Below are 13,887 nucleotides of genomic sequence, written 5' to 3' on the forward strand. Positions count from 1 at the left end.
TGTTTTGAATAGCATCAGTCTATTAATAAGATTTTGAATTCTGGTCTTGTCTGAAAGAATGTGAAGTGTATGATCTCACAAACAAATGGAACCGTGAGACAGAGATAGATGCTTAGTCTGATAAAAATATTTTGAGTACAAATGACTTCTGTTTGCCCAGGCAACAATTCTGTTTACACACAGAAAGAAAAGTCTTATCCAACAGCAACTAGCAAATCAGTATGTTTCAATGGCCAGCTGACCTTCACACTAAAAATATGGTTCTCATATTCTGTAATCTTTGTAATAAGGCTTGGCAACATCTGAATGTTTACATCAGCCAGTGAACTGCCACAGGAACAATCCCACAGTTGGATAGTCCTCTACAGACCTTAATACCTGATAAAAGCTACTTGCAATATTTTAAGCCATAAAGTGTGCAAGACAAATATCAGCAATGCGCCATTTAGCACCAGACAAAAATGATGCTGGCTTTCTCTGCTGGCTTAATAAGCAGCCCAAATATTTCATTTCTGCACCTTTGAGAGTGTCCCTGTTTTTCACATTAAGCTTTTTACACTTGATAACACACATCTCTTGGTCCTGTTACCTGTGTGTCAGACGTGGGTGCTGAAGTTATCTGTCAAGCAACACGAAGTTTCTTAACCTGCTTCAGGAACTGACTCACCAGTGACCTAACAGCTGATGTGGCAGCACCCTTAACACTGCCAAGTCACCTCTAGAAGGATCACCACAGGATAATGCTGGAAAAATGAAGTCTTCCAACTGTTTTCTCAGTTATCTGGGAATAAGGCACTGTGTGGGTTCTTGCTGTATATATCATCTATATTAGATACAATTGCTTGAACTCCTGCAGCTGTCTAAAATACATGTCACAGGTAACAGGGTCGGAATAATACTGGACACTTCACACACGTCCTCCATAAAAAAAACTACCAAAACCTCTGCGGTTTTGGAAATTCTTCTACAATGAAAAAACCATTTATATAAATATGAATACAGGAGACAAAAGTTAAATAGAAAAGTGTTGGTCTGAGATTTTAAATTCTCATTCTCATGTGCATGACGAGACTTGGGTTTGAAATATAAATTCTCTCTATCAGAAGTAAGTTACTAAAAAACAGTACCAGGCAGCAGTAAAGACAGGAAAATATAAGCAAGCATCCAAAAACTCAGCGTTAGTCTGTCACACTTCCAATGTCCTGTGCTAATAGCAAACATCCCAACATGCTTCAGAAAATGCCTATTTCACTTATTTGAAATAAACACCAAGCACATACTGTAATCAAAAATCAGTCCATGAATTCAGATTTTTGATCCCATATTCCATCTCATGCTAGCATATAATTCCCACTGACCATTTGCTGGATTCTGCCAATGGCTCACGGCAGCAGAGCAAGGAATTCCGTGTCTCGCTACTCAGTTCAGTTTTCATGAACAGAGGCTTTTGACAGGCGAAGCAAAAACACAGCTATCACATGGGCCTACAACCCAAAGCACAGGAAGCCTACTGCTGTTACTTTCAGAAATACTGAAAGACTGCTTATCAAAACAAGCTATTAAACCAGAGAAACATCTCACATTCCAAATTCTCGGTACATTTTTCAGTATATTGATCTCAAAGGATACAAATAATTTATGACATGCCATCAAGTGAATAATAACAACCTCTTTTCAACTGTTTTCCTTGGACTGAAGGAGCAATAGAAGATTCCCAAAGTTTCAGGATACTTTTAAGAGCAAAATATGATTTCTGAGTACACATTCTTGAAATCATTCTGGTTTTAGAGATTTTACCTCACTTTCATATAGCCTGTCAAGGTTTCTCTGAAGTCAGTTGAAGTTCACAGGGGGGGGAAAAATATTTACTCAAGCCGTATGCAAATAAGATAGGTAAATCTACTTTTCAATTTTTAAATTTTGAGTTTGGACTTAAACCACAAATCATCATCAAGGCTGAATTAACCAATATGTTTATCTTACATTCGCTCAAGAATGCACAAAGAAATTTACACTATTTGTCAGCTTTATATTTTCAGGTTTCTTGCACTAAACCAAAGATCTAATAAATAATAATAAAAAATAAATATTAAGAAAAGTCCTAGAAAAAGGCAAATAATATAAATACAGAGTAAAATACTTAAATAATGGAATAGTGAAATTTAATGACTACATTAACATGCTAAGGCATATTCTGCTCCTTGTTGATTTAGCAGCTTTACAAATTCCATATTGACCAGATCTCAGCTCCAATGTACCAGATGAATATATTTAGGCTCACTTTGCTAACCAGTGGCCAAGCTGGCAAAAAAAGGCAAGATAACACTGTTCTCTTAAGCACTTTTGAGATGGGTTTTCCCTCACATTCAAGAAACACAAATGTCCTAAACAGTATATGTTGTAACAGCTGACCTCAGAATGAACGCCCTGGATCAGGAACCAATGCAAGCAGAAGCCAAAAATCAAGCAAACTACATTATGCCAAGTTGAAGGAAGAAAAGCATTTAAAACAAAAGATGCCAAAGATAACTTTGGAGTTCAGATACAACCACTGCACGTTTCTGTTTAAGTTCTGTGAGTATACTTTTAAATTGCTTTCTGCTTAACTTCAAAACAGAGTAGCTATGACTGAAGTTTGACTGGAATAACTTTAACATTCTGAGTTTTAAAAAGACCTTAATTAGCAGTAAACAAACACTGTTTTGTTTTTCTTTTTAGAAGAATGTGTCTCTTGTGATGAAATGTGCAAGTTCCATTACTGCTTACAGTATCTCCTAGGATTTTTTTAAGGGCAATCTGAAGTTAAGAGATTCATTGTCAGGTGCCAGCATAGGAGTTGACATTGTGGATATCAGCATGAGATCCATCAGCTGGGCTGCTACACCATTCACTGCAGCCCACACAGACAAACAGCACTCAATTCTCTGCACAGCTGATGGGCTCTCAATCACAGCAAAGTGCACAGGGCCATAAACTGTACTATTATTTTAATGGCACAGTCCTGGAATTTCACCTACGATGGTATCATCCATATTGTACCAGGAGACAGGATGGCTTCTAGTCTGTGTTTAGACAGCACAACTCTAGATGCTAAATCAGAGGAGGTTTCTCCCTGCCTCTACACTTTTAAATTTTAGAGAGGGAGAGGGAGTTTTAAAAAACCCTCAGGGGGAAGTCCTAGGAATGCTAAGAATCACAAGCATTTCTCTAGTGAGGTTTACACTGAAAATAAAGAAAATATTAGATGGAAAGTTACCTTAGTAACAATTTGAGACAAAAGGGATTAGAAAATATATTAATAAATAGTCTTCAAGGATGCTCATGAGTGTTGCATCGGCCATATTCAAGTACAGACAAAGTACTGAATATATTCAGTAGGACTGAATAAAATGAAAGAATCCACCTCCAAAAACTATTATTTTTTAAAAATATAAGTAGTCATTAATGACCATAAATAATTCAGTTGAAAATATTTACAAATTTTTTGGGGGGCGAGATTGGATTCTAGTTCATTCTTACAGATTTTTGGAGTGTTAAGAGCAATGATCTTGGCCTCATACAAATAATATAATGCTGACAACAAGACAGTCTATTCCTTGAAGACTGAACTCTAGAAAATGACAACCAAAGTACTGAACACACTGAAAGCATATGAATTCAAACTAAACTGTTCTTCATCAAATTCTTCAGCTTTAAGGAAACAAATCCAGCTGACTATAAAACCTGAAGGGATGTTCAAAGGAGCTGTTGAGTAGCCTAGAAGCAGATGTGCCCTTTCATAAATACTGAATCCAGCATTCCTTGTTAACCAGTAAGATATTGGTGGTGCTGTTAAGGTATTACTGACAGTCAGGAAGTAATTTGCACTCAGTGGAAGCCCTCTAGATATTCAAGAAGTCATCCTCAAGCAATTATTTAATGGACTGTAACTTTTCCATTAAAAGCAACGTCTCAACCTTGATCCTTAAAGGTAGAAAGCACTGTGAAGCAGAAGGGTGGAAACCTGGGGGAAAAAAAATCTCCAACACCCAAGGCAAACAGACATTATTTCACTTGTGGTCCACCTTTCAGCAGTTGCTTACCACTGCACACAGAAGAGGTGATGTTGTAGAGGAAAGGATAAAACTGCAGACAGCGGATCATCTTCAGGCTGCTTTCACACTCCAAGCACTTGGCTGTCAAATCCAGTGCATGTCTGAAGGCCTGCAGGGCTCCACTGATGTTGTTCTGAGCCAGGTATGCATTTCCTAGGCTCAGAAAAGTCAGGGGCTGTGAATACAAAAGCAACACACTGCAGCATAAGTATGCTCACTGTTTTAAGATTGAAGCCAACTAGGAAATACCTTTGTCAAGTCACACCCTCATAAATTTGGTGGGAAAGAATTTAGAAAACTTCCTAAACAGGCACTGCCTATTCTTACAACGGAAAACTAACAGACTGATGCATTGGTGGTAACCAAAAGCTGTTTTGCCACAGGGTTGTGTTAAGAGTTTCATCTTTCCACAACAAAAAAACAGCTGTTAAATACACACAGATTGAAATGAAGCTTGAAGTACTGACTTACTAACCATCAGAAACATAATGCTTACTGCAGAGAATGCCACAGGACTAAACTGAAATGTGCAAAGGCAATTTAGAATCATTAAAAGTCCACAAAAAATTAAAATATCACTAGTGTTCTAGCAGGGCACAGATTCATTGCATTTGCCAAGAGTGTTCAGATTTACCTCAGAAAAGCTAGGTTAGTGGTAACACCAATGTCACACTAGCCTAGGGGTACACATTTATGCCTTTCAATTCCTTGTAAAACATTATTTTTGTCTACTGCTTTTGGCTACTATCTCTAAAATATGTATTTTTTTGAAAAGTAAAGATTATAAACACCTTTTTCACTGGGTAGAAGTCAACACCTTGTTACAGGCACAGAGTAAAGCATTACATTTATGGGTTGACTGAAAAGTCTTTCACTTGGGCAAAGTAATTTGCTGCAGTTACCAATACGCTGCTAGAATAAAGACTACAGTATTATAATTTAAGCAGTCATTTTTCCCACTGAAACAGTTGTTACATTCATTATCTAAAAATGTGAAGACTGAGCAGCAGCTGAAGATTTTTCCAACTCAGCTTGCATTACTAAACAGTATTCAGTAAAGTGTGCAAGCTGAGCAACAGAATTTTTTTTCTTTTAAAGAGCTTTTGTTGATGGAGTACATCTTTTATTCCCAGTAGCTGCAATTAATTTTAACTTGTATTTACTTTCCATTATATTCCAGGAAATACCATTCAAGTGCAATGCCTCCTGCTAGTTTTTCTGGTACAATAGGTATTACAGACTGAGTACACCTGAAAAAAACACGAGCAGGCATTACTGTAACGAGGCAGCAATTACAACTATTTTTCAAGAAAAGCCCTACTCACACAGCATGGTCCTGAGGATTCCTAGGTTCCTCCTCTCCAAGCCTGTGTTTTCATATGTTCTTCTTAAGGCAAATCAATCAAGCATAGTTCTTTCTGTAGTTTCTTTTTGCACTCTTACCTGCCACCCAAATGGACTACATTCCTTTCCAACACTTGAAAATTTGTTTCTGAATGCTGCACTGAACAAACTTACTCTGTTTTTAGCTTTTTTATATGCTAGGTGACTGACAGCCTGGCAGGTTTAAATGCTGTTAATCTAACTAGAGAGCTAGAAGCACAGGAAAGAGTCACTTGAACTTCTTACTGAAGTGTCTGTGATGCAAGACCAAAATTACCTGCTGGAAAAAAGATGTTCCCTGCTATGCAATTCCCTCCCCCTTTCCTTTCACAACTGTTCTGGCCAGTCCAGTAGTTCAAACAGTTTCTGAATAATAACCTACAGGATATTTATCACGTTACTGTTCAGAAATACAAAAACCTGATTTGAATCTATGGTTGGAAGTAAAGCCACCAAACACCTAGAACACATTTTGCTCTATGTAGATAGACAAAAGCTAGGGACAAATAAAACTAGGGACAGATAAAAATCAAGTGTCACAGAAACATGTCTATAAAGATTTTGGTGGTATACACACTACTTTAAGGGTTTTAAGAATCAAGATACAATGCTGACAACTTGACAGATCACTGTTTTAGGTTAAAATCTTGGCACACACCAAGATTAAATTCTTTGGAGGCACTGCTCATAATACAGGTTTTGGGAGGCTAGAAGCCTGTCACTGATTTACTAGAACTTCTCTAGATGTTTATACTTTCAACAATCAGCATCTCCCCTGGTGCAGTCAGGAATTTATATGGAAATTAACATCCATTGCAAATCACCAGCTGGAAGATGAACTGCATGTGCAGGTAAACACAAGTAACGTGTACTTAGAAAATAATGAGGGAAAACACATTCAGTGCTGGGCAAACACAAAATCCCATCATCTTACCTCAGAGGCGTTGATGGCCAAAGCCTTCAGCAGGAGTCTGCTGGCATCCGAATGAAGACCATAATGAAACAAGAGGTTAGCAAGGTTGACCAGAGGGATGTCCTGATACTCATGTGGAGCCAAATTATATGCTTTTTGCAAACAGGTGATAGCAAAGGTGCTATTTCCAACTGCACGCCAGTACAATCCAGCTTCATTAAGCACAAGCCACAGAGGATCTTCTGGCTATAGAAGAGTCAGGGAAAAGGATAAAAACACCCACAAAGAGGTGTCTCAGGAAGACAGAAATGCCTGCTCTTTAATAATAAGCAAACAGAACTCACTCTTGCATACTACATTGTTAAATGGATACAAATTAGACTTTGCTGTAACTATTAGTAGATTATTCAAACTGCTCCATTTTACTCAAATGGACATGATTTACAGGCTGAACTGCAATTTAGTAGCAGCTGCTGCTCACACTCTACTCATATGAATGTTTTGTATCATGACCAAAAAATCCCTCAAAATGTACAAGTGATAATGGTTAGTTCACTACAGCAAGCAACGCTTGAGGGCTATTGCAGAGTCTTAAAATTATACAGACACAGATCAGTGTAAAATGCTAGAACTGGAAAATCAGGCAGATGTGCTTCCAGGTCCCCTGTCTAACATTACCTTTCCCTGTCAATTTAAGGTTTCAGAGTTGCTTTTTCTTAGATTTAGTTGTCTATTTGTCTCATTAAAGTTGACAACTGGCATGCATTAGATACTATTTAAAGATTGTAAAATAGTAAGCAGTAAGTGAGAGCAGATGAAAGAATGGAGGAAGTGTCAAATACACCTTGAATGTTCCTTCCTCCTGTTTAACCTGTAACAGCAAAAAGAAGCACTCAACCTAGAGGAGAAATATCAAATTCAAAAATTCTGACAGATTGACAGAGGTAGGCAAAACATCCCCTTTCAGATGCACTTTGAAATTATTTAGAAGCATGTTCTAGTTTCTAATATTTTCATCATTCCCTATCACCCAATTCTACAAAATATTTATAGCATAAAACCAATGCCTGAAATGGATGTTCAGTTCTACCTACATGTCTGAAGCCCAAATGCATGCCTGAGTAGGAAACAAGCAGCAAGGATTAAGGAAGCAAAATAGTGATACTATGTTGAGTTAGTAAGAACATTTTTGTTCCAGGTTTTCAAAAACCCCTCCCACAGAGGGGTTCTAACTATGGTTCTAGATGAACTGAAAGAAAGCAATATGATACAATATTCAACGTTTGGAGTACCTTACATAACCTGTGATTTCAAGATTATTAATGATCCCTGTTTTGCAATGCACATTGTTCTTCATGCCAAACTCCTCATGTTCTTCATTCCAAACTCCTCATTGAATTACTCTTCATTCACAGGTCTCAATGACCTCCCTTAACTAAATTCTCAGCAAGTTATTAGCATTTTTTCTTTCCCATTACAAAGATACTAACTCTGGCATTCCTGCTCTAAGTAGTTTATCATTAGCAGAACAGGTAAAACACTAGACTGCTCCTACATCAGCAGGCAGAAAGGTTCAGGCTTTTAGCATGACAGCAACAGAATACTACAGTGAAAACCAAAATACTCATGCACTGTACAGTAAGACATTAGACATGTATAGGACTCTTCTGAACAACACAGTAATAGGAATCAACTCCTACTGCTCATTTCTTCTCCTGGTTAAGACAGATGCACATACTAAATGGTACTGATTTTAGACTAGAAAAGTATCTACATATAATACCTTGACACAACTTCTACAAGAAAGTTAAACTGAGAAATATCAGCTTGACATGTCAAAAAGAGTCAACGTCTCTCTCAATGCTTCCTGTCACTTGACTCTCAAAGGCCCCACGCAAGATGGAGGTGGCATTCCACAGGCTTCTATACAGAGGTACGTTCTTTGCCCCAGAGTGCTAATTATCCTGACACAAGATTGACAGAAGGTTGGTTTCCTTGGAGGGAGAGTAGGGGGAAAAGCAGGGTAGTGGGAAGGAGGAGGAAGAGCACAAGGCAGGCATGCAGGAAGGGTGGCAGACGGAGGAGTAGCTTCAAGCTACTTCTCCCAGTTAAGAAAATGGCTGCCAGAATTAGCTAATATATTGCTGCTCCATATCCTTACAACAACAACAAGCAACTACAGGGCTGTTTGGTCCACATTAAGCTAAGTTAGACACTTCTCTATGTATTTCTGCTTTGTAAACATGGCTTTTAAAGTTACTTTCATTTCAGTTACAGGCCGCAAATAAACTCCTTTCTAGTGTGTCACTGATTACTTCAGAAGTATAAAAACAAATCTCAAGTAAGAATTCTGAATTCATCTCATGTGACAGATGGACATACCTTTTTCATGGCATGATCTAGAAACACTCCTATCTTGGCCAGTGTAATAGTTTCATTGTTGATACGAGAATGCAAAACCTGAAAGACAAAGATTTGTTTTTCCCCAAACTACTGAATAAATTTTACAGTCAAGATCTGCAAGGGCCATTCAACACTTGCCTCCTTAAATCTTCTCTTAAGCAAAGGGAAGATAAAATACATTGTACCAAGAAGAGGATGTGAACAGTTAACACTTAAAGCCACCAATCTCCAGAATGGCCTATGAGAGTTACCAGCTTGGCAGAATGCAGCAGCTCTTGGAAATTAATCGTATCAAGTGACTGTTAGATTTAAAAGAAAGATGTAATTTCAAAGAGTAAATTAAATTTCCCATTTTGTGTGCTTTTGGTCAGCATCTGAAAGAAGCCAGACAAGTTAACCCTTTCTCCAATACTATTAGAAAGAATTTGCCCACCTTTTTCAGAAGTACTGATTACCTTGAAATATCAAAATCTTTTATGACCTGAATAACATTTTTAAGGCAATAAAAAGGAGGATTTTAAACCAGAAGAGAACCAACAAGAAAACATCTCTTACCTGTCTTGCTTGATTGTCTGGCATCCTGAATTTCAAATCTAGATTAGTGTCTAGTTCCTTGACCAGTATGTTTAGAGATTCATTATTACGAGCATCAGTAATAGAAGAACAATCTGGTGCCTGTGCTTCTCCATGCTCAACAATATCTCCTGGAATATTCAGTATTGGCTGGATTCTAGCAATAAGGAGAACCAAGACAAATAAACAGCATGTGCTGCATGCCATCATGTAGAAATACACGAATCTGCTAAGCCTCGTACTGCAGACTCCTGTGAGACACGAGCTGCAAACGTGAAGAACTCAAGGACCACCCTTCCCTTGAAAAGTAATTTACAAGGTCTTTACTTTCCATTTTTAAGCACAGAATAATGTGTTTATAACAAGAACAATGAACAGTGCAGTAGAGATAACAGAAGGTTCTCATACTATGCTAATAAGAATTCTATGAAGTTTAGGACTAAACAAATATGTGATAAAAAATGTAGAATTTTTTACACTAGAACTTGATTTCAAAAACATCATGATGTAGCCAAATTATGTATAAATAACATTCTAAGATGAAAACTGCTTTTCTCCAAAAGAAGTTGCTGGATGTTTTTAGATGAAACCTTAAACACAAGCTCAAGACTACTATTGTAATGACTAGGTAGAACAAAACAGTCTTTTTACTATTTACTATTTTTGTCATAATTTAAGTGACTAGGGTACTACAACACTGTATTGATCTATGTAAGTTAGCTACTGCAGTACAGACACATTTATTTTATCCTATATAATAACAAGTATAACTGACTCATCCATGACTAAGCTGATTTTTTACCTCTGTCCCAAAGGAATGAGCTGGAGTTTTCCACTCCTAATCCTTTTTTACTGTTTTCTGGTCTTCCTTGTTTTGTGTCATCATAACTAAAGCTAATAGGACATATGTAATGTACAAGAGTTAACTGTAGTTATTAAATAGATGCTCACCTCGTTCTCTCTTTCAAGTTGTTTTTTTATTACTATAGTTCACAAGACATTCAGACTTGTGCTTAAATCCCCATTTTGTCTGTGTTTAGTGTTCTCACCCTTACTCCTGACCAACAGTCAGGGAAGAATCACCATGAAATTGGCTCTGGCTGTTATACTTACAGCAAAGACAACAATCAAGGAAAATGCCTTCCTTCTGTGGAAATGCCAGATAAAGAGGTTTGAACACCTCTGTGCTGTTGCTTACTGATTGCATCCATCCTCTCCAGAAAGAAAATACTCTTCACTCATAAAACAAAGATTTACAAATACAGCTTTTAAAATCAACACTTGCCTGAATCCCCTGTTTTCTGGAGGCAAGAAATAAGTTGGCAGTTCTTCTGGGTCAGGAATTCTGGGGAAAGACTTCATGCAGTCTGACCGCTGAGGCCAAAGAATATGCTGTTTGTCCTAAGGGGGAAAGGAATTATTTTTTAATATTTTCTCAATATTTTCAATATTCTAATGAACAAGGTAATAAAAGAGATATTAAAGGATAGTCTTAAGAAAAAAAAACCAAAGCAAAATAAAACTGAGATCTTTACAGCTATTATTTTTCCATCTTTTTTTAATATCAGCAGTTGAAATTTCTATCTTTAGCTGTACCACTTTACTTGCAGCAGATGTTTACAGAACAACTCTCTCAGTGCTCCAGTAGTTTCAAAGGTTGGGAAATCAGCACAGAGAAACTAGACAGATAAGTGTATGTTGAACAAATCTGGAATGCTACGTTCTCCAGTGCTGTCACACATCAAAACTGTGGCCCAGATGCTAGAAAGTTTTACACAAACAAGGAGAGGAGTCACTTTCACCCCTCCTCTGTGAAAGAGCAAAGCTCATTCTCTTCACTCACTCTGCTGGGTTCCACACTCCACACTGAAACAACGGAACGAGCCACAGGGGAAGACTGCAAGGACTGGCTGTGAACACTTTGGTTTGCATGAAGGTCCAAATTCATGGATGTCATACTGGAAGTTGAAGAGTCTTCACCAAACTAGAAACAGCAGAAAGACAAATTTTAATATAGGAGATGGCACATTGCTTGTTGAATTTCTCCATGTTATTTCCCCTCCTCCTCACTTATGCAGTTAAGCCTCACTGATAAGCTGAACTGTGGGTAGCAGAAAAAAAAAAAGGAATTTAAGCCTCTTGATCCACTCAGACCATGAAAGAGTAATATTCATACTGTGAATAAGCCAACAATGAAAACACAAGTGCAAATCAAGGAAAAAATGCTAAAAGGTACCAAGCAGATACTTGTAATAGGCCATAAATAAAATCTGCTTATCTAGATTGCATGGCTCAAAATCAAGTCAGAATTGCTAAGACTCATGGCTTTCAGAATTATCTCAAAAATCTGAATTCATAATTACTATAATAGGAAAAACAATCAAAGACAAGAAGACAACAGCAAAATTAAAAATAATTATTCCTATTTTTAAACTAGTTAAGGGGAAACTTAAGAACATACTCCACATTGCAAAATAACTGAAATCATAATCCTTATCTGCGGTTCTAACACAGCAGAGGTGTTGCTTAGGTGCCTGTCATTCTGGATTTTCAGTATCAGTACACACCCTGCTTCCAGAACTTCGTAATACTCTTGTACAAAATTTTCTTGGTGCAATCATAGGGAACTAAGGCTTTGGACTAATATGAAGTTTTTGATTTCAAGTAATTCTCTTTTCTAAGTTAAACAAAGCCTTTTACAAGAAACCCTCTCTATTTCTGTAGTTCATAGTCTCTCCGCTTGCACTAGTATCAAAAGAAACATGCATTAAAATACTGTGCACTCTGGAAAAGAAAGACTAAGATTTCTCACTTTAATTACTACATCCAAAATGTAACCCTTTTGTCAACCCTGAAAAAACTGAAATTACTTTACTAATAAAGCAAATGGGATGTAACTCGAGGCAGTGGTATCAATTCACAAACCTGAACATATTCCACATTTTCAAAAATGTCTCCGCGGTGATAACGAACAGGCTGATCCCACTGACAGTGCAAGCTATGCTGCTGGTTGCCCAATCTGCAAATCTGGTGGTTCCCTGCAGAGCAGAAAATATTTTTTTATACTAGAGAAGTGTCGTTTCTGAGAACAAAAGACAGCACACAGTCAATCTCTCTGCTCCCAGTATGGTCAATCCTTTTTATTTACCCTGTCAGCCCAGAGGACTCAAAAGACTCAAAAAGAATTCCCTGTCCAAGAACATACTGCAATCTCCTATTTTAATAAGCAAAACCCAAGAGCCACTCAGGGCCATCTTAATATATGAAGAAGTTATATCCTGACACTTATCTGAATATGTGCCATATTTCATTGCTTTAATGAGCATGAACATGAAGAAGTTGTACCTAATTGAGCTTCTTTTGCCATCTGTGTCTCATGAATGATGTTCCTCAAGATTTGTTCCTCCTGGATGAGCTTGTACTTGTCTAAAACATCTTGCTGCCTAAGGTAATGGTCATGCTGCTTTTGATATTCCTTTAATTCATTTAATGTTCGCTGAAGTGATCTTGGAAATTAAACAGAGAAGATTTACTGTGAATGTTTTCAAGAATACCATCTTTTCCTACACTCTTGCATATTTTTACCTCTAGGTTTCTTAAAGTATTCTTATCCTTAATTCTATTGCATAATCAAAGAAATACAGAAATTTAAAAACAATTCTTGAAGTGTGAATAACTGCTGCAACAGAACTACAGACATTAAATTGCCACTGGGATATTTTAGTTACCTATGCTGGGCTTCCAATTTTTGCTCAAGTTTTTGCTGACATAGGACAGCATGTTTCCTTTTTACAGCTTGCTCAAATCCTGGTTTGGCCTGCAGAGCATGATCATAACACAGGACTGAGTGGTTGTACTCTCCAAGCATCTGAAGAATGACCAAGAGAGAGAATTAGCCATTGCATAGTAATATTTAATAAACAATACTCAGTTTTTAAAGAAGCCATTAATTGAAATTTTAATTAATGATAACAAGCAGCCTCTCATTTCTGACACTCAAGCCACTACACCTATTAAAGGAAGGCTGCAGAAGAATTTTACTGGAATTTATTTCCAGGTGCAGATAAAAGCCTTCGCTAATAGACAGACTTTTGAATAAAAGTATCTTGACAGAATCTTAAGCATTAAGCATGAGATACACATGGAGCACAAGACACACTGTAAAAGAGTAAACCATTACAAGTCAACCCCAAAAGATCAGGTAATATTTAATTTTCTTCAAGTCTTGGAAAATAAAGATTGTATTTACTGCGTATATATTTCCTAAAGTGTAATAGCTGGTAAAGAAGTCACTGTAATCCAGAGCTGCATGAACCACAATAGCTGCATCTGCTGAGAAGTGAGCCCGGTGCAAAATATTTGCCAAGTTTACCAGTGCAATGTCTTTATTCTGCCTAAAAGAATAAAAGAAAAAAATTAAAAACTAACATTAAAGGAAGTTAAGACTGTGTAAAAATCATGCACAAGGACATATTAATTTGCCAGTCGCACATTAAAATATATCACTTGCTAGAAAAAGGT

General features: G+C 37.2%; 1 protein-coding gene across 1 annotated transcript in view; it reads right to left on the bottom strand.

Moving 5' to 3' along the window:
- Positions 1-13,887, bottom strand: part of TTC17 (tetratricopeptide repeat domain 17) — a 54,795-nt gene that overhangs the window by 23,396 nt on the left and 17,512 nt on the right. Inside the window, exons 7-16 of the mRNA XM_005480136.3 lie at positions 13,616-13,760; positions 13,095-13,234; positions 12,712-12,872; positions 12,292-12,404; positions 11,210-11,350; positions 10,652-10,767; positions 9,349-9,523; positions 8,773-8,850; positions 6,412-6,636; positions 4,083-4,269 (exon numbers count right to left, since the gene is read on the bottom strand). Of these exons, the coding sequence (XP_005480193.2) occupies positions 4,083-4,269; positions 6,412-6,636; positions 8,773-8,850; positions 9,349-9,523; positions 10,652-10,767; positions 11,210-11,350; positions 12,292-12,404; positions 12,712-12,872; positions 13,095-13,234; positions 13,616-13,760 (1,481 nt within the window). The remainder of the gene's footprint in view (positions 1-4,082; positions 4,270-6,411; positions 6,637-8,772; positions 8,851-9,348; positions 9,524-10,651; positions 10,768-11,209; positions 11,351-12,291; positions 12,405-12,711; positions 12,873-13,094; positions 13,235-13,615; positions 13,761-13,887) is intronic.

Source organism: Zonotrichia albicollis, chromosome 6 (genome assembly GCF_047830755.1).
Source record: "Zonotrichia albicollis isolate bZonAlb1 chromosome 6, bZonAlb1.hap1, whole genome shotgun sequence".
Classification (NCBI taxonomy): domain Eukaryota; kingdom Metazoa; phylum Chordata; class Aves; order Passeriformes; family Passerellidae; genus Zonotrichia; species Zonotrichia albicollis.